At 41.8% G+C, this 22,011-nt stretch overlaps 1 protein-coding gene across 1 annotated transcript in view; it reads right to left on the bottom strand.

The window, feature by feature from the left end:
* The window catches only part of SLC38A8 (solute carrier family 38 member 8), a 27,226-nt gene extending 18,109 nt beyond the window's left edge, over positions 1 to 9,117 (bottom strand). Inside the window, exons 1-3 of the mRNA XM_027846330.1 lie at positions 8,929 to 9,117; positions 3,435 to 3,633; positions 917 to 1,076 (exon numbers count right to left, since the gene is read on the bottom strand). Of these exons, the coding sequence (XP_027702131.1) occupies positions 917 to 1,076; positions 3,435 to 3,633; positions 8,929 to 9,117 (548 nt within the window). The remainder of the gene's footprint in view (positions 1 to 916; positions 1,077 to 3,434; positions 3,634 to 8,928) is intronic.
* Positions 9,118 to 22,011: the final 12,894 nt, after the last annotated feature.

Below are 22,011 nucleotides of genomic sequence, written 5' to 3'. Positions count from 1 at the left end.
ACACACACACACACACACACACACACACACACACACACACACACACATTTAGTTGGACTTTCTCACTGAGCTGAGTCTGGGCTCACGTGGCCCGTAATTAGGTTAAAATGAATGAATGAGGAACAAGAAATCCAGCCAAGCAGGCCCCATACCTGACTGGCTTGGCTGGCTTCCTGGCTGCTGTGTTAGCGGCTGCATATTTATCAGGGAGCCAGAGACAGGGCCAGCAACTTACACATGGCTCTCAGGCCCTGCCCTGCCCTCCCCTCCTATGGGACAAAAACCATCTGGAAACCAAATTTGAGAAGGGATTGAGGAGGCAGGCAAGACATCTGTCTCCTGTTTTCCTAAACTCAGTTGCTGTACTTTTTCCCTACCTAGCACTAAAATTCTGATTTTTCCTTTCCATGTGGAAGAAATAGTTTATCACAGGCGATAGAGGGCTAGCCTCACACTCTCTGATTCATATAGCCTGTGTGACCACGGACAACTCACTTAAAACTCTCAGTTTCTCCAGCCAAACTATTTAAAACTCTAAGTGACAGATTGTTGATCTGCACTGATGGAGAGACTTTCCCCACTGAGAGTTTCCCATATTCCTGAAATCATAGGTCCAACCCCCCCCCCCAAAAAAGGTGTGCATGTGTGTTTATTGGAGAAATGTAATCCTTGGCATCCCTGTCCCTTCCTTAATCTCAGTCCAAGAAAAGTCCAAACAAAATGTGTGGGAAAGTGCTTTGTAAACCTTGAAGTGCTACAGAAATGGGAGCTATTATTGTGTATTATAATAATAATAATTACTATTATTATCATATACTCAGACATCCCTGTTTACGCCTTACATTTGAGGAGGTCCATCTTCAGGTTTTCTCATAAATTGCACATATCTTCACCCTACCCCTAAATGTGGATGTACCTTGTATATTTCTGGAAGCTGATTTCCCGAGGAGCCGACAGAGGGAAAATGATGAGGATGCAGAGGATGGACAGGGTGAAGTGTTGCTCTACATACCAGGGCCGAGGGACGGCCGAGACACTCCCACTGAGGGTTTCATTTGGCAAGAAGAAATCACACACTGGAGAGCAGAGAAATGAAAATTGGATCATAGAGCTGAAAGGGACCCAAGAGGCCACCAGGTTGAGTTCCTTCATTTTGCAGACTGTGAAACCGAGACCCAAAGAGGTCGCCTTGTCTGAGGTCATACAGTATTAAGTGGCAGGGTTGGGGTTCCAACCTATGTCCTCTAACTACAAACCAATAACACTGGGGCTACTGAAGATCCCCAAGAGAACATCAGGGAATGCTGGTTTGGGGGAGCATCTACTCATCTCCTATCAACAGTAAGATCAAGGGTCTTCAGCAGAGATTCCCAGGAAGACAATGAAAGAACTCTCAAGGCTTCTTCAAGCTGGCTTTGGTCTACAGACAGGGGCTGGTTATCAAAGATGTTAGCCTCAAGCATACACCAGGTGGGTGACCTTCGAAGCATGATGCACCTATGAGTTATTATCGTTACTGTGACTCTCTTAACAAGTCCACAGTTTCTAGGGGACGTTTTCCTGCCTGAGGAAAAGCAGGGCACTGGGATAGAAAAAATGGAGTCAGAAGATCTGAATTCAAATTCTGGATTTGCCAATTACTGGGTAAGTTATTTTACCTATGCATCAGTTTCCTCATGGGTAAAATGGGTATAAGAGAACTTGTACTCCCTACCTCATAGGGTTGTTGTTGGGGAAAGTGCTTTGTAAACCTTGAAGTGCTACAGAAATGGGAGCTATTATTGTGTATTATTATTACTAGTATTATTATTATTATTATTAATTATTATTGTGTACTCAGACATCCTTGTTTATTCCTTACACTTGAGGAGGTCCATCCTCAGGTTTTTTTTTTTTCATGAAAACATATATAAACATCCACCTAGATATATACACACAAACCAAAATACTGAAGAACAATGCAAACTCTCCTCCTTTCCTTAGGAAGGTGGGAGACCCTGGATACCAGATGCTGAGATGGTGGTTGTATTCCTTGGTTGTTCAGAACCGTTTTTCTTTGTTACGAGGGAAGACTCATTGGGTTGGGGAACAGATATATATCCAGAAGTGACTGATGTGAAAATAAAAGGCATCAATAACTAGTATTTATATCATGCTTTAAGGCTCACAAAGTGCTCTACAAATGTGCCCTGTGGTTTTAAGCTTATAGCTTATAACTGCACTAAGACTTTTGGGACAACCTATCTCATCCCATTTGATCCTTACAACAATCCTAGGAGGTGGTGGTGGTTGTTTCTATTCAGCCAGTTCAGTCATGTTCTACTCTTGGTGACTCCATTTGGGGTTTTTCTTGGCAAAGATACTGGAGTGGTTAGCCATTTCTTTCTCCAGTTCATTTGACAGATGAGGAAACTGAGGCCAACAGGGTTAAGTGACTTGCCCAGGGTCACACAGCTAGGAAGTATCTGAGGTCAGATTTGAACTCAGATCTTCCTGACTTCAAGCCCAGCACTCTATCCATTTCACCATCTAAAGGAGGTAGGTGCTATTGTTATCATCTCCATTTTACAGACAAAGAAACTGAGGCAGCTAGAGATTAAGGTAAGCCCAGAGTCACACAACAAGTAAGTGTCTCAGGCCTCCTAATTCCAAGTCCAGTCCTCTCTCCACTGTACCACCTAACTGCATCAGTAAAATTGTAATTTAAAAAAAAAAGATAATACAAACTGTGTTCCTTAGGGCAGAGCAAGAATTGGAATCAAAACTCACTTAAGGTTTTTTTTTTTTTTTGGCTAGGCAATGGGGTTAAGTGACTCGCCCAGGATCACACAGCTAGCAAATGTCAAGTGTCTGCGGTCGGATTTGAACTCAAGTCCTCCTGACTTCAGGACCAGTGCTCTATCCACTGTGCCACCTAGCTGCCCCTTGAGTTTTGTCCAAACCACTACCTAAGACAATGTGACCTTACTCTAGGGCACTGAAGGAAAAGGGATGCCCCGTATTGATGTTCCCTGCTGGCATGGAAACTCCCCTGCCCAGTTTGTCAACAGACATGGCCTGAGAAACTTGAAGTTTTTAGGAGATTCAGGACAGGACAATTAAATTTTAATTAAATTAAATTAAATTTAGTGGTTAACTACAATAGAATGGTTCTGGCAGGTAAGGGAGGGGTTGTCATAAAATGAAACCAATAAGTATTCCAACTCTTCAGTTCATTAGCTCTGTGATCTTAATCAATCCCCCCTCCCTCTCTGAGCCTTAGGTGTTACCTAGGAGGAGTTACCCACTACCTAGCTCACAAGGAAAGTGCTTTTGTAAACCTAAAGCCACAATCAAAAAGTGAGTTGCTATAGGACTGTCAAAGTAGGAGAGGTGTGTACCTCACCATGGGAGGCGATAAATTCTCAAGATACAGCTAAAGGGATGGTGCTTACATTTTTCCATCTGATCACCCACAACCTTCAGGAAGGCCACAGAAATCATGAACATATCTACGATGAAGCAGATTTCACAGAGCTTTCCAATGGCTGATCCACAGAGCACTCTGACCACACCCTGGTAGGTGGACTGACCACTGACAGAGGCAGCATAGCCCAGGATGACCAAGCCACTGATGAGGAAGACTAAAGACACCTGTGAAAAGAAGACACTTCCATGAAGTTGGGCTGTGATTGCCAGCCACCCTCCCCAAGGACGCAGACGGGGAAAGATGGGAGAGACCTATCCAATGACACAAGTTGGGAACAAGCAGGGATGCTCAGGGATCATACCCTCTGACTGCTAGACGCACTTCAATACAAACTCATGCCCAAAGGCTATGCCGACCAAATCTCTTCTATCATCACCTTAGCCCTATAGTAGGATTGTAGAATTTAGGACCGGATAGGGGTTCTAAAACCAGGGTCCAAGGACCATCATCTTATCCCTACAGCAGGATTGCAGCATTGAGAACTAGATAAAATCTGAAACCTTCTAGAGCAAGGATTCTTAACCCAAGGTCCAAGGACCTCTGTGGATAGATTTTAGGGAGTCCATGAACTTGAATCGGGCAAAAAAAATGCACCCTTATTTTCACTAACCTTTTGAGTTTCTTAACAATCTGGTGGATTTTATTGAATGCATTTAAAGGCATTATTCTCAGAAAGGGACCATAGACTTCACAAGACTGCAAGTCAGACAATCAGCAAGCATTTATTAAACACGTACTGTGACTGGCATTGTGCTAATACCAAAGGGGTCAATGACAAAAAAGGTTAAGAACTCTTGTTCTATCTAGCTCAAACACCTCATTTTATAGAAACACCAGAGGGGAAGTGACTTGCCTACCAGAATTGGCATTTAAACCCAAGTCTCCTGACTCCAAAGGCAGTGTTCTTTCTACTTGACCATATATGAAAGCAGCTTGGTGCAGCAGGAAGAATATTTGGATCTGAATATTAGCTCTAATATTTATTTACAAGCTGTTACAACCCTGGGCAAATCACTTAACCTTTCTGAGATTCAGTTTCCCCATATGTAAAATAGGGATAATCTTACTTGTATTCCCTGTCCTACAGGGTTGTTGCAAGGAAATGCTTTGTCGACCTTAAGGTGCATTCGTTGGTGAATGCCAACAAATTGTGGCATATGACTGCAACGGGGTGTTACAGCACCATGAGGAATTATGTACATGAAGAATCCAGGGGATTCTTTGGGAAAGCTGGGTGAACTGCTACAGATTGAAGGAAATAGAATTAGGAGAATAGTTTAGTGAATAGATCTCTGGACATAAAGTCAGGAAGACCTGAGTTTGAATCTTGCCTCAGACATTTACTAGCTGTATGACCATGAGTAATCATTTAACCTCTCTGGGCTTCAGTTTCCTCATCTGTTAAATTAGGAAATTAAACAGGATGAACTCTAAAGTCCCTTCCAACTCTAAAGCTACCATCCGATGATGATTTATATAGTGACCACAATAGCACAAGGTAATATTGAAAGACTTCTGAAGTTTAATCAAGGCAGTGACCAACATGACTTCAGAGAACTTTACAGTGAAATCTGCCTTTTCCTGTCTGTTGGCAAAGGGTTGTTGGTGTTCCGTCGTTTCAGTGGTATCCGACTCTTCGTGACCCCATTTGGGGTTTTCTTGGTAAAGATACCGGAATGGTTTGCCATTTCCTTCTCCACTTCCTTTGACAGATGGGGAAACTGAGGCGAACAGGATTTAGTGACTTGCCCAGGGTCATAAGTGTCTGAAGCTAGATTTGAACTCACAAAGATGAGTCTTCCCAACTCCAGGCCCAGCATTCCATCCACTGCAGTGCCCCCTAGCCACCCTGGTAAAAGGTTAGTAGACTATATATGTGCTTAATGAAAACTACATTCTCATATGCAGCCATTGTGTTGATTTATTTTTGACTACAGATATTTGTTACAAAGGAGAGAAGTCCCAGTGACATTAAAAAAAGATTAATACATTTTGAAAGAACTTTAGGGCACTATATAAATGTGAGTTATTATTTCTCTCCTTATTTCCAGAGGCTTAAGTACTCTGATTAAGACTGATAAAACTCAGTTCAGCCACATGGTCTTTTTTGAATCACATCCCAGAATTCATTCACTCCTCAGAAATAGCATCTGTTCCCACTCAGCCATATGTCATAGAAAGAACACTGAAACCAGGGTCAGAGGACCTGGATTCCAGCCCTGCGCTCTGCAACATTGGGCAAGCTGGTTCCCATCTCTAGATCTCAGTTTTTCCCTCTGTAAAATGAGCAGGTTAGTTGAAATGACCTCTAAAGTCCTTTTAATTTAGACAATTATAGGAATGAAAGTAGGCAAAGGTAACCTCAATAGTGTTGGACTATATTGATGGAAAGGTTTTAAAATAAAAAGCAGAAGAAGACCATGGGTGGGTGGGGGGAAGGTTGCTTTCAAGATATGAATTATCAGGGGAGGTACCCAAGGAAAAGGGCAGAAGTGCAATGATGGGGGTGGGGCTTTCTACCACACCATGGAGTCTCTTGCTTTTTTTGAAGGGACTTCTCTCAATTTAGGGTATAGTGAAGAGAACAATAGATTTTAAATGAAAAGACCCATGTGTAAATCCCGACTGAATGACTATGGGAAAGTCACATCCTTTCTCCGAATCTCAGTTCCCTTGATCGACTTAAGAACCAGTTATAAAAAGAAAGTTGGAATCAATCACTTCTCCTGTATCTTGCTTCTATGATCCCCAGATCACATTATTATAACTTGACTTTATACTCAGCCATCCTCTCAGTAGCTTGAGTCAACCAAGATTTTCATTTCCAGTCTTCTCTGACATCATCAACCCACCCAAGGCAGGCCAAGAGAAACGTTTTTTACCCAACAGCAGAGCAGGGCAAAAAAGCCTTAATGACAAATAAAAAGTCATATGCTTCCATAAAATTAATAAACTTTATATTCTCATTCAAATAGTAATAAAGGAAATTTCTATTTTCCTCAGGGAGAAAAGAAGATAAATCCATCAGACCTCCAATAATGTTTATTCACTACCATTTAAATAGCCCTGAAGTAGGAGGGATATTTATATTTCTTATACAAATAAATGTGAAATTCTGCCCTCAAGGAGCTTAAAATCTAATTGAAGAGATAAGATGAATACACAGGAAAGGCCAGCTCATTACCAGATATTATTTTTCCCTGCAGAAAGGAAAATTCTAAGATTCATGATAGAAAATGGTACCCACACCCAGAGAAAGAACTACGAAGTCTGAATGCAGATTTAAGCACGCTATTTTCTCTCTCTCTCTTTTTTTGTTTCTTTTTTCTCATAGTTTTTCCCTTTGGTTCTAATTTTTCTTTACAATATGACTAATGTAGAAATACGCTTAATATGATTGTACATGTATAGCCTATATCAGACTGCATGCCATCTTGGGGAGGGAGGAGTGGATGGAAAGAAAATTTAGAACTCAAAATCTTATAGAAGTGAATGTTGAAAAGTAAGAAACAATAAGTAAAATTTTTAAAAAAGAAAGGAAATTTCTAGAATTTGAGAGCTGGAAAAGACCACAGTGGCCATCTATTCTAGCTCATATTGGAAAGGAATCTCTGCTGTAATGTATCCTACTAGTGGTTATCTAGCCTCCGTGAAGGCCTGGAAGGACAGAAGCCCACCCCCTCTCAAGGCAGTTCATTCCATTTTTGGACAGTTCTGTTTGTTAGAAAGTGTTTCTCGTCATCAAATCTAAATTTGCTTCTATGTAGCTTCTACTCATTGGACCTGATTCTGCCTTTTCCAGCCAGAGCTATAGTCTTTACAGCTGTTTCACTATAGTCTCATGCCCAATGGATCCCAACTCTAGCATGTCTCGGTGAGTAGTCAGCCTAAAGCACCTACTATGTGCAAAACACTGGAGAATACAAAGATGACAAAGGGCACGGTCCCATCCTAAGAAGCAAGAAGATACAAAAAGTAATCGAAAGTATGGAAAGTCACCAAATCTTGGAGGTAACATCAATAGAGCAATTTCATAAACTGTCCATTTTGGTAACAGCACACACACAAAAAGACTTGTGGCAACTGTGATTTTGCTTCTTCCCAAACGTGTGAGATACCTAATAAAGGTACCCATTTTAAAAATAAGGGAAAAGCTAGCCACGGGGGTCCACACCTGTAGTCCTGCTGCTGGGGAGGCTGAGGTTGATGGATTGCTTGAGTTTGGGAGTTTTGAGCTGCTGTAGGGGTAAAAGTCAATCATGAATCAGCACTAAGTTTGCTACCAATATGGGGAACCCTGGGAAATGGAGGGCCAGCAGGCTAAGGAAGAGTGAACCAGAATGGACTGGAAAAAGAGAGCAAGGTAAAGCTTCCCTATTGATAAGTACTGGGATCAGGAGTGGTCAATGCATCTCCAGCCTGGACAAGACAGGGAAACTCAGTCTCAAATATGTGTATATGTGTGGATATATATAGAGTCACATGGCAAGTAGGTATGAGAGGTAGGATTTGAATTCAGGTCTCTCCTGACTACAAGGAGAGACAGGAGTGAGAAAGGAGAGGAGAGGAGAGGGGAGGGGAGGGGAGGGGAGAGAGGGGGGCAGGAGGGAGGGAGAGAGAGAGAAAGGAAGAGACAGAGACAGAGAGAGATGGAGAGGGAGAGACAGAGAGAGAGACAGAGAGAGAGAATGAAAGACAGAGAGAACAGAGAAGAGCGGGAGAGAGACAGAGAAGGAGAGAGAAGGAAAGACAGAGAGGGGGGAGGGAGAGAGGAGAGAGACGGAGATAGAGAGATAGAGACAGAGACAGAGACACAGAGAGAGACACAGAGGGACAGAAAGAGACAACAGATTCTCATGAGCCTTGAGGAAGTCTTGATTACTTATCCTTTTGGTATGGCTTATTTTTTTTTAATCTTGTCTTAAAATAGAATTTTCAGTTCTGTTAACAGAGGAGGGGCAGCATGGTGTAGCGGGTGGAGAGGGCCAACCTTGGATTCAAGAAGAGCCAAGGTCATGGTTTCAGACTGAGAACTGGAAATGCCCTTAGAACGTCTGACTCCCTCATTTTAACAGATGAGGCAGTTGAGGACCAGAGAGGTTAAGTAACTTATTTGAACCTAGGTTTTCTGACTCCAGACCCTGGACTCCTTTGTACTCTACTACACTCATGGACTAGTCATTTAGTCTCTCTCAATAGCCCCAGGCCAGTCTCTAAGACTGAGTAACTGCCAACCTGTGCTGCTGAGACATTTCTACACCACTGAAGTCAGAGGGAAAAAGGAAGGAAAATATTTAAACCAACAACATTGATTTTATACACATTTGTTGAGCTTTGCTTGAAGTTATTTGCTCTGCAACCCCTTCCCCCCACCCCCACAGAAATCACATTCAAACAGATTCCTTCCACCCCTTCCCTAAGAATTCATGGAAACCAAACCACGGCCCCGGGGAACTTACCAGCTCCATGATTAAGGCAGGGGTGATGCCACCTGCTTGACTGAAAGCCCATGAAAAGTTTAGCAGTCCAGCTCCCAGAGCCGACTTCAGCAGAATAAAAACAGCCCCGACAGATGATAAGCTTGGTGTCCCACCACCCAATGAAGGCTTGTTCAACAGGCCAATGTTTTCTCTGTTCGCTTCTTCCATACTTAAAAATGATAGGGAGGAAACAGTCCAGTCTTCACAACTTTCCTTCTTCTTGCTCCGGTGGGTCTTCTCCTGCAAGAGTCAATTGAGATCTGCTCTGTCTCGGGGAGAACAAAGTTTCTCTGTCCAGCTTCGGTTGGGGCCAGTCAAAACGCCTTGAATTCCCTCAACCCCAGAGACACTTAAGGAGAGTTTGATAGAGTACATCAGAGGCAGACTCCACCCCTCCCCTCAGTCCAGCACCTTTCTTCTGCCCCAAACCTCTGCCCCTTTCCTTGTCACCCAATTTCCATCCCCTCAGCTCTACCCTGACCTCTCCTACCTCATCCTACAAAATTTCTCCTCTCTCTTCTGTCTCATACCTCCGGCCCCAACCCCCCCCCCCCCCACCCCCTTATCTCCTCGAGTTCCGCTGTAATGATCAATCCATTTCTAATTGCACTACCATGTTTTTCTAGGTTATAGGTGCCCTTTGGGTGTATCCCTCAACAACCCCTCACATAACTTCTCTTCCAAATATCTCCCTCACCCAATCCCTCCTCCTCCCATCCTCCTAAATTATTTTTAAGTGGAGAAAGAGGGTGTATGTGTGTGTCTGTGTCTGTGTGTGTTTCCCCTGCCACTTAAGAGATTGCTCACAGAAAGTAGTTTTTAGCTTGTTTTGGCCTTGGGAGGGTTAAAGAGGATTACATTCTTAGAGCCAATTGGGAGGTCTGAAGAAAGGGGATTCAATACTTTGTCCTTAAACCTTGACTGGCTTTGGATGGTAATTGGAAAGGACTTCTTTGGTTAATTTGGTTTTTTTTTTTCCATCTAGGAACTCATAGAGTTCCAGAAGCTTAGAGCTGCTCCCAGTCCCCAGAATTAAGTGGTCCAATCTGCTACCAGTTCTCTTGGATTTCAGAGGGAAGGATGTTGGCCTTTGCTGCTCACCCTGACACTTCACGCAGACTCCTCAAAGAGGGTCGGTGGCCTCGAGTCCCCACCCCTCCCAGCGTTTTTGTTGCCTTGCGGTATGAGGCAACATTATGTGACACAGCAAAGCTCCTGTTTTCAAAGCCCAGCTGTGTCACTTTGGACAGGTTACTTCACCATCTGTAAAATGACAGATTTGGACTTCAGGAATTCTTAACTTGGGGCTAATGAACTTTAAAAAAAATTTGTTTTTGATAATTGCATTTCAATATAATTAATTTTCTTTGTAGTCTTAGGTATTTTCTTCTATTTTATACATTTGGAAACACGATTCTGAGAAGGGGTCCAGCAGCTTCACTAGACTCCCAAAGGGGTCCATGGCACAAAAAAAGGTTAAGAACCTCTGAATTAGATGATTTCTAAGAGCCCTCCCAGATCTAAATCCTATGAGCCTCCCCTTGACCCTTCCCCACCTTTTGCCTCTTGCCTGAGCTCACTTGTCCCTCTATCCCAGGTTCTTTCTAATTCAAACCTGAATCCATATGTCCCCCAAATTTGAGCTCTTACCCTGCTACCTTTGATCATCTAATCCTGCATCTTGCACCATGCCCACATGAGTCTGTCTGGCAGGAATCCTGCCCTATGTACATTTCTTCCAATTCTTTCTGATGGTTTTATGTGCCTCTTCCTTATTTCCCTCACTTTGGTTTCAGAGCTTTTAGAACTGCAAGAGACTTTAGAAGTCATCTGGTCCAAACCACTTTCTTTGCAGAGAAGAAAACTGAGGCCCAGAGAAATGAAATGATTTGCCCAGTGATACGTGCGTAGTGACAGAACTGAGATTTAATCCCAAATCCTCTGACTCAAGCCTGGCATTTAAGGCCCTCCATAATCTGGGTCCCACCTCCCTTTCCAGGCTTGTCTCACACATTCTCTTTCAGCTGTTTTCTGTTCCAGTAACGTGGGGCTACCTGGCATTTTCATCTCCCACCTCCCTGACCTTGCACAGGTAGTCACCTACATCTGTGATGTTTGCTTTCATCTCTGCCTTTTGGGGTCACTAGCTTCCTTTAAGACAGCTCAGATAACACCACAAGACCTTTCCTGCCTTCTCCTTCTCCTTCTCCATTGTTATGCTTTCTCCCCTCTGGAAAGCACTTGGTAATTATTTTGTTGGTACTTTGTTGGGTCTGTCATTGTTTTTAGCTTTTCACAAAGGCATATTCATTTCAAAGATGCAGCAAAAACAAATATACACACGTCTCCTGTTTCCCCAATGCTTGGGGGGAAGAGCATACTCCCCCCTTTACTTTCTCAATCTCTGGAACAGGAGGCTCAAATTTAGATTGGCCCCTAAATCATTCCCTCCAAGTCTGTCCACAGATGAAGCACGACTCAGCTTCGGCTGGCCTCGGTCCAGAAGGTCAATCTTTGCTCTTTGGGGCATCAATGCTGGGCTGCCTGCAAAAACAGGCCTGGGACCCAGGGTATGGGATGCCCAGACACTAGAGTACCCTTATCATGTGAGACTCCGCTCTCTTCACCCAGAAGAAAAAGAAGAAAGGAAAAGGCCAAGATGGCAGGCCCCGAGAAACGGGCCTCATGGCCCTAAGACCTTTCCTCTTGCCACATGCCAGACACCATCAGCAGAGTCATCTAAAATCACCCAAGAGTGACTGAGGCAAACGAATCATGTGTACTCTGCATTTACTTATCTGTGTACATATTTACCAGTAGAATAGATGCTCTTGTGGTTAGGGGCATCTATTACAGTGCCTTGTATACAGCAAGTGTTTAATAAAGATTTGTTGAATTCAATTTAATTGGAATGACCTCCTGAGCTCTTGCCATTTTTGAACTCCTCGGGGCAGTCATCCAATTCCTTTCGCAAGGCTTTCCAAGAGACCTCACCGAATAACTGACCAACTAACCCACTGCCTTACTGGCTCATCTCCTACTATCCACTGGGGCTGAGAGTTCCAGCCAGAACCTCTGTCCAGACTTGGATGTGGAAATCCAGAAAGCAGGAGTTCAGTCTTCTGACCCCTGGGCTTCCTGTTCCTCTTCACCTCAGTCTGAGAACATTCTCTGATTCTTTGCCCACTATTTATGGCTTGATCAAGCAATTCAGTTTTGCTGGGTTTGGTTTAGCTACAAGTCTTTTCTCCCCCAACACACACGTGTAAGTAATGTGCACTAACTATGTCTCTAGAGCTGAATAACGGACTCTAATTTATTTTCTATTTTCCAGATATCCAACCTCCTGATCACAGTAAGAATAAAGAGGCTTAGCTTTCGGGGGGTGGGGGGGGCAGCTAATTGCAGCCGTCCTCTCCATCATCTCTCAGCCCTGCAAGCGCTTGGGGCCACTTCCCAGCCCCTGCCAGTTAGACGGTCATTAGCTGCTTACAGACGGATTCAGGAATCATTAGCTTGCATGACTTAGAAATTAGCCATTGGGCTGTGAAATTCCAGCCAATGGGAAAATCTCTTAATTTTTGACAGAAGCTTTGATATCCTGGCTGTCTTTGGCATTAGAGGGGGGCCTGTGACCTTTCCTCACAGAGGAAACCTGCTGAGCCCCAGCCTGAACACGGGGGTGAATCAGCAGCAAGCAGACTCATCAGACTCTGGGGGCCCACCCTCTCCACAGTCCAACCACCCAGCCAGGTCCAAGCCTCCAGACCTGAGAAGAGGGCAAATACTCTGCCAGGCCGCCTCAGAGCTGGAAGGGCACCTCAGTGATCAGCTAGTGTAGCCCCTTAATTTTATAGATAAGAAAACTGAGACCCAGGGAGAAACAGGGTCCAGGGTCACACAGACAGTAAGCCACAGAGGTGAGATTCAGTCATGTTCTCTGACTCCAGAATCATGACACTTTCCAATGTACTTCTGAGGTCTTCTGACTCTAAGACCCAGCCTCTTTCCATGATGCCACAGCTGCCTCCTTGCTTGCATGAGTTTGCTGTCCCTCTCCATGGTTCAGCTCCCAAGAGACAAATCAGAGGTTTTAGGTGCAAGTCAGAAGGTCTCACTTTTGCTCACCATACACTTCAGATCTCCCCTTGGCCCCCAAACACCACCCCTTGCTGATGGCTGAGCTCTTCATATGCTCAGGGTCAGGGAGGGGATGGAGGAAAAAGTAAGCAAGATGAACTAAGGCATAAGGTCACAGAAGTAGAGCTGCAGGGGACCTTACAGGTCATCTGGTCCAACTCTCCTCACTCTATAGATGAGGAGATGGAAACTCAAAGATGGAGGTGACTTCCTCTGGGTTGCCCAGGTAGCAAGGGGTAGAGCCCAGATTAGATTCCAGGTCCTCTGGCTACAGATACAGCATCCCTTCCACTGTGACATCAGGGGTCAATAACAAAGATGGTGCTTTAAGGTTTAGTCAGTCAGCCAACAGGCATTTATCAAGTACCCAGTGTGTGTCAGGCACTGCGGATAAAAAAAAAAAAGTCCCTGCCTTCAAGGAGCTCACAGTCTAATAGAATAATAACAGCTAGCATTTTAAAAAGGATTTTAATGTTTGCAAAACACTTTACAAATGTTATTTTATGAAAAAAAAAAGAGCCAAGATGGTGGAGTAAGCAGTAAATCACCATAATTCTCCCATATTCACCTTCAAACAACCATAAAACAGTGCCCCAAAACAAAGCCTGGAAGAGCAGAACTAGCAAAAAGATGGGGTGAAACAATCTTTGAGCCCAAGAAACTTGGAAGATCAGCATGAAAGGTCTGTCTTACTCAGATAAAAGGGAAGTGCGGTCCAGGATAGGAAGTGCCCCAGCAAGCCAGCAGCAAGTCCCACCTCAGCAAACCAGTGGAAGATCCTGAGCCCCAATGTGCTGGAGCAGGCAAATGCCAACACCAGGACCTCTCATGTACCTCAGCATAGCCAAGAGAATGGGCAGATTCCAGGTCCGAGAACCACCCCATGCTTCAGCAAAGCCCCAAGCAAACAGGCAGCCTCCAGCAGCCAGACTCCACATGCTTCAGTTTAACCCCGGGCAAACAGGTAGATGTCAACCCTACAGGTGCCTAAGCAAACAGGCAGCCATACCACCACCAGGTCCCATCATACTTCAGTGCAGCCCAGGGTAAACAGGAAGCCACCAGCAGCCAGACTATCAGTGTAGCCTTCGGTAAACACAGAAACACCCCAGCAGCCTCAGCACATGCCAGACACCACCACTAGGACCCAGGCTCAGCACCAGGTAAGTTGCCAGAGCCTTACAACCTCCAGCAGTGCCAGCCACTCCTCAGCACAGCACCAGACACAAGGGTCCCAAGTGGGCCTCAGGGCAACATCAGTATAGTACCAGGCAAACAACCAGGGCCTGCAGCCCCTAGCACAAGAAGCCTGAGACAATGCCCCTTCCACCCCGGGGAACAGAGCTCAAATTTAAAAGAAAGGAAAAAGGCCAAAAAAGATGAGCAAAAAACATCAACAATAACAAAACAGAATCTGACCATAGAAAGCTATTATGGTGACAGGGAAGATCAAGACACAAGCTCAGAAGAAGACAACAAGGTCAAAACACTTATGGGCAAAACTCCAAAGAAAAATGGAAAGTGGTCACAAGTCCAGAAAGATCTCATGAAGAGCTCAAAAAGGAGCTTAAAAATGATACAAGAGAGGCATAAGAAAAATGGGGAAGAGAAATGAGAGTGATGCAAAAGAATTATGAAAAAAGAGTCAACAGCTTGGAAAAAGAAAACAACTGCTTAAAAAGTAGAATTGGCCAAATGGAAAAAGAGATACAAAAATTCACTAAAGAAAATAACTCATTAAAAAGTACAATTGGCCAAATGGAAGAGGAAATACAAAAGCTAATTGAGGCAAACAACTCCTCAAAAGTTAGAATTGGGCAAGTGGAAGCTAATGACTCTGAGACATCAAGCATCAATCAAACAAATTCAAAACAATGAAAAAGTGGAAGAAAATGTAAAATACCTGTCATGGGAAAAATAATAGCTCCAGGAGAGACAGTGTCAGAATCATTGGACTACCTGAAAGCCATAATTAAAAGGAGGACCTGGATAGCATCTTTCAAGAAATTACCAAGGAAAACTGCCCTGATGTCCTGGAAAGAGGACAAAATAGGCATTGAAAGAATCCACTGATCACCTCAGGAAAGAGATCTCAAAACAAAAATTCCAATGAACTTTAGAGCCAAATTTCAGAACTATCAAGTTAAGGAAGAAAATACCACAAGTGGCCAGAAAGAAACAATTCAAATATCAGGGAGCCATAATCAGGACTACGCAGGACTTGGCAGCTGTAACATTAAAAGATCTGAGGTCATGGAACATGATATTCCAGAAGGCAAAAGGGCTAGGACTAAAACCAAGAATCACTTACCTGACAAAATTAAGCATAATATATCAAGGGGAAAAATGATCATTCAATGAAATAGAAAGATTTCAAGCTTTCATAAGGAGAAGACCAGAATTAAACCAAAAATTTGATCTCCAATATCAAGACCCAAGAGAAGCATAAATGGGTAAAAAGGGGAAAGAAAACATAAGGGATTCAATGGATCTAAACTATTTACATTCCTATATGGAAAAATTATACTTATAATTCTTAAAAATTCTATCACTAATAGTATAGCTAGAAGGAATATACAAAGACAAAGGGTATGGGTATAAGGTGAATTTGGGGAAATAATATTTAAAAATAATTAAGGGATGAGAACAAAAGGAAAGGAGAAGTAGAATGGGGTAAATTAGTTCACATGAAGAGGCACAAAAGACCTATTATGGTGGAGGAAAAGATGGCTGAGGTGGGTGATGAGCATTGCTTGAACCTTACTCTCATTAGTATTGGCTCAAAGAGGGAATAATACATACAATCAGTTGAATTTAGAAATCCATCTTACCTGACAGGCAAGTAGGAGGGGAGGAGATTAAGTAAAGGTAGGGGCAGGGGGAGACTGACAGAAGGGACAGCAGATCAGGGGAAGTGGTAGACAGAAGCAAAACACTGGTGAGGAGGGAAAGGGTAAAAGGAGAGAGGACAAACAGGAGGAAAACTAGGATGGAGGGAAATACACAGATAGTAATCATAACTGTAAATATGAATGGGATGAACTCTCCCATAAAACAGAAGCAGATAGCAGAGTGGATCAAAAACCATGATCCTACGATATGTTGTTTACAAGAAATACACTTGAAGCAGAGAGACACCCACAGAGTAAAGGTAAGGGACTGCAGCAGAATCTATTATGCTTCAGCTGAAGCAAAAAAAAAAAATCAGGGGTAGCAATCCTGATCTCAGGCAAAGTAAAAGCAAAAATAGATCTAATTAAAAGAGATAAGGAAGGAAACTACATCTTGTTAAAAGGTACCATAGACAATAAAGCAATGTCAACACTAAACATATATGCACCACGTGATATAGCATCCAAATTCTTAAAGGAGAAGTTAAGTGAGTTACAGGAAGAAATAGAGAGCAAAACCATACTACTGGGTGACCTTAACTGTCCCCTCTCAGAAGTCGATGAATCCAACCAAAAAAGAAACAAGAAAGAAACTAAGGAGGTAAGTAGAATATTAGAAAAGTTAGATATGATAGACCTTTGGAGAAAACTGAATGGGAACAGAAAGGAATATACATTTTTCTCAGCAGCACATGGCACCTACACAAAAAAAGACCATGTAATAGGGCAAAAAATCCTCAAAAGCAAATATTAAATGTATTCTTTTTAGATCACGGTGCAATAAAAATTACATTCAACAAAGGGCAGTGGAAAGATAGATTAAAATTAATTGGAAACTAAATAATCTAATGCTAATGAATAAGTGGGCCAAAGAACAAATCATAGAAACAATCAATAATTTCATTAAAGAGAATGACAACAATGACACAACCTACCAAAATCTGTGTGATGCAGCCAAAGCAGGACTTAGGGGAAATTTTACTTCTCTAAATTCTTACATTAACAAAATGGAAAAAGAACAGATCAGTGAATTGGGCATGCAACAACAACAGCAAAAAAAAAACAAACTAGAAATAGAACAGACTAAAAATCCCCAATTAAGCACCAAATTGGAAGTCCTGAAAATCAAAGGTGAGATTAATAGGATTGAAAGTTAAAAAAAAAAAAAAACTATTGAGCCAACAAATCAATCAATCTAGGAGCTGGTTTTATGAAAAATAACCAATAATATAGGTAAGCCATTGGTTAATTTCATTTAAAAAAAAAAAGAAAGAAGAAAACCAAATATCCAGTATCAAAAATGAAAGGGGTGAAATCACCACCAATGAAGAATAAATTAAAGCAATCATTAGGAAATATTTTGCCCAATTATATGCCAATAAATATGGCAATCTGAGTGAAATTGATGAATATTTATGAAAATATAAATTATCTAGATTAACAGATCAGGAAATAGAAAGCCTAAATAACCCCATCTTAAGAAAAGAAATTGAGGGGCAGCTAGGTGGCGCAGTGGATAGAGCACTGGCCCTGGAGTCAGGAGGACCTGAGTTCAAATCCGGCCTCAGACACGTAACATTTACTAGCTGTGTGACTCTGGGCAAGTCACTTAACCTCAACTGCCTCATCAAAAAAAAAAAGAAAAAAGAAAAAGGAAAAGAAAAGAAAGAAGTCATTAATGAACTCCCTATGAAAAAAAGCTCCAAGGCCAGATGAGTTTACAAATAAATTTTACCAAACATTTAAAGAACAATTAATTCCAATAATATATAAACCATTTGGAAAAATAGATGAAGAAGTTCTACCAAACTCCTTTTATGACTCAAATATGTTACTGATACCTAAACCAGAAAGAGCTAAAACACAGAAAGAAAATTATAGACCAATTTTCCTAATGAATATCAATGCAAATATTTTGAACAAAATACTAGCAAGGCAATTACAGCAATATACCACAAGGATTATACACTATGACCAGGTGGGATTATGTCAGAAATGCAGGGTTGGTTCCATATTAGGAAAACTATCAACATAATTGACCATAACAATAACAAAACCAACAGAAATCATATGATTATCTCAATAGATACTGAAAAAGCTTTTAACAAAATACAGTACCCATTCCTTAATTAAAACACTAGAGAGCATAGGAATAAAGGGAACATTCCTTAAAACGATAAGCAGTATCTATCTAAAACCATCAGCAAGCATTATCTGCTTGGATAAGCTAGAAGCCTTCCCAATAAGATCAGGGTTGAAGCAAGGATGTCCATTATCACCACTATTATTCATTATAGTACCAGAAATGTTACCTATAGCTATAAGAGAAGAAAAGAAATCAAAGGAATTAGAATAGGAAATGAGGAAACAAAATTATCACTCTTTGCAGATGATACATATGATGGTATATTTGGAGAACCCTAGAGAACAACTAAAAAACTACTTGAAATAATTAGCAACCTTAGCAAAGTTGCAGGATATAAGGTAAACCCAAATTAATCACCAGCATTTTTTTTTGGTAATTTTTATTTATTTTTTTGTTTTCAACATTTACTTCCACAACATTTTGAGTTCCAAATTGAGTTCCAAATTTTCACCCCATCTCACCCCTCCCCCCACCCCAAGACGGCATGCATTCTAAATACCCCTTCCCTTAGTCTGCCTTCCCTTCTATCTTTCCCCCCCTTCCCCTTCAATTTTCCTGTAGGGCAGGATGGATTTCTGTACCCCATTTCTTGTATTTCTTATTTCCCAGTTGCATGTGAAAACATTTTTTTTAAACATGTGTTTTAAAACTTTGGGTTCCAAATTTTCTCCCTTCCTCCCTCCCCACCCCCCTCATTGATAAGGCAAGCAACTAAATATAGGTTATATATGTGCAGTTATGCAAAACACTTCCATAGTAGACCTGCTGTGAAAAACTAACTCTATTTCCCTTAATCCTATCCCACCCACCCATTTATTCTAGTCTTTCTTTTGACCCTGTCCCTCCTCAGAAGTATTTGCTTTTGATTACTCCCTTTCCCAATCTGCCCTCCTCTCTATTATTCCCCTGCTCTCTTGTCCCCCTCTCCCCCTATTTTCCTGTAGGGTAAGCCAGATTTCCACACCCAATAGAGTGTGTATGTTATTCCCTCCTTAAGTCAAATCCTATGAGAATAAGATTCACTTATTCTCTCTCACCTTCCCCCATTTCCCCTCCACTGTAAGTCTTTTCTTTTCTGTTTTTTTTTTGTGGGATAATTTACCCCATTCTACCTCTCCCTTTCTCCTTCTCCTAGTATAGTCCTCTCTCACCCCTTAATTTTACTATCCAGATATGACCCCTTCATTTTCAACTCACCCTGTGCCCTCTATCTATCTATATCTATATATACATACATATAATTTTTTCCCCTCCAACTATCCTAATACTGACAAAGGTCTCATGAGTTACAAATATCATCTTTCCATGCAGAAATGTAAACAGTTCAACCTTAATAAGTCTCCTATGATTTTCTCTTTCCTATTTACCTCTTCATGTTCCACTTGAGTCTTGTATTTGAAAATCAAATTTTCTATTCAACTCTGGTCTTTTCATCAAGAATGCTTGAAAGTCCTCTATTTCACTAAATTACCATTTTATCCCCTGCAGGATTACACTCAGTTTTGATGGGTAGGTGATTCTTGGTTGTAATCCTATCTCCTTTGCTCTCCGGAATATTACATTCCATGCCCTGCGGTCCCTTAATGTAGAAGCAGCTAAATCTTGTGTTATCCTGATTGTGTTTCCACAATACTTGAATTGTTTCTTTCTGGCTGCTTGTAATATTTTCTCCTTGACCTGGGAACTCTGGAATTTGGCTACAATATTCCTAGGAGTTTTCCTTTAGGGATCTCTTTCAGGAGATCAGTAGATTCTTTCAATTTCTATTTTGCCATCTGGTTCTAAAATATCAGGACAGTTTTCCTGGATAATTTCTTCAAAGATGATGTCTAGGCTCTTTTTTTGATCATGGCTTTCAGATAGTCCAATAATTTTTAAATTCTCTCTCCTGGATCTATTTTCCAGGTCAGTTGTTTTTCCAATGAGATATTTCACATTGTTTTCTAATTTTTCATTTTTTTGGATTTGTTTTACAGTGTCTTGATTTCTCATAAAGTCACTAGCTTCCAATTGCTCTATTCTAATTTTTAAGGAAGTATTTTCTTCAGTAATCTTTTGGACTTCCTTTTCCATTTGGCCAATTTTGCTTTTTAGGGCATTCTTCTCCTCATTGGCTTTTTGGACTTCTTTTGCCATTGGTGTTAGGCTATTTTTTAAGGTGTTATTTTCTTCAGTATTTTTTTGGGTTTCCTTTAACAAGCTGTTGACTTGTTTTTCATGATTTTCTTGCATCACTCTCATTTCTCTTCCCAGTTTTTCCTCTGCTTCTCTCACTTCCTTCTCAAAATCCCTTTTGAGCTCTTCCAAGGCCTGGGACTGATTCATATTTTTCTTGGAGGCTTTGGATGTAGGAGCTTTGACTTCATTGTCTTCTTCTGGTTGTGTTTTGATCTTCTTTGTCACCAAAGTAAGATAACATAGTCTGACTCTTTTTATGCTGCTTACTCATGATCCCGGCCAATTACTTAAGTTTTAAACTCTTTGTTAAGGTAAAAGTCTGCTTCCAATGTGAAGAGTGTACTGTCCCAAGCTTCGGGGGTTTGTGCAGCTGTTTTCAGAGATACTTCTAGGGACCTATAAATTTTCATTTCTTCTAAGGTGGTATGATAAGGGGCGAGGTGTTTCCTCTCCACAGCCACAACAAGCTCCACCACACCAGTGTTCCTCCTCGCCCCAGGACCACCCCTCAGAACTGTGATCCAGATCCAAGCACGGGCAGGGCAAGAGATTCCTGCCTCAGCACTGGCAAAAAGATCCCTGCAATCCCCCTCTGATCAGCCACTCGATTCCCCCTTGGTCTGTGGGCCAAAAGTTCAGGAAACAGTCGCTGCCCCAGGCCACGCTGGAGACTTGCGGCTGAGACCTAGCTCCTTTCTCACCACAGTCACAGACTTTTCCCACTGACCTTCCACATTGTCTTTGGCGTTCCTGGGTTGAGAAGTCTGGAAACCGCCACAGCTGCCCACAATTCAGTCCTCTGAGTCCTTCTTCAGGGTCGCTGTGGCCTGCACGCCCACACCTTACTGCGCTCCTCTCCCCGCCCGGTGGGCAATATACCTTTCTGATCAACCATCCAGGCTGTCTTTGGCTGGAAATTTGTTTCACTCTGTCTTTTTGTGGGTTCTGCTGCTTTAGAATTTGTTTAGAGCCATTTTTTTTTAGGTATTTGGAGGGGTTTGGGGGAGAGCTCAAGACAGTCACTGCTTCCCCTCCACCATCTTGGCTCCACCCCCCAGCATTTCTTTATATGACCAACAAAGTCCAGCAGCAAGACAGAGCAAGAAATTCCATTTAAAATAACCACAAACAATATAAAATATTTGGGAGTCTACCTGCCAAGATAAATCCAGGAACTATATGAACATAAACAATTATAGAACACTCTTCACACAAATAAGTCAGATCTAAACAATTAGAAAATATCAATTGCTCATGGGTAGGCTAAGCCAATATAATAAAAATGACAATTACGCCTAAACTAACTTACTTATTCAGTACCATACCAATCAAACTCCCAAAAAATTATTTGATAGAGCTAGAGAAAATAACAACAAAATTCATCTGGAAGAAAGATCAAGAATATCCAGGGAATTAATGGAAAAAAAAATACAAAGGAAGATGGACTCGTTATGCCTAATCTCCAACTATATTATAAAGTAGTAGTCATCAAAACTATCTGGTACTAAGAAACAGAGTGGTGGATCAGTGGAATAGATTAGGTACATAAGACACAATAGCAAATTAATAAAGTAACCCAATGTTTGAGAAACCCAAAGACCCCAGCCTTTGGGATAAGAACTCACTATTTGACAAAAACTGCAGGGAAAACTGGAAAACAATAGAACACAAACTAGGTCTCAACTAACATCTCATTCCATATACCAT

The sequence above is a fragment of the Vombatus ursinus genome, unplaced genomic scaffold (assembly GCF_900497805.2).
Source record: "Vombatus ursinus unplaced genomic scaffold, bare-nosed wombat genome assembly UNPS02005286.1, whole genome shotgun sequence".
NCBI lineage: Eukaryota > Metazoa > Chordata > Mammalia > Diprotodontia > Vombatidae > Vombatus > Vombatus ursinus.
Note: the sequence above shows the minus strand (reverse complement) of the source record. Positions and strands in the feature narration are given on the sequence as shown.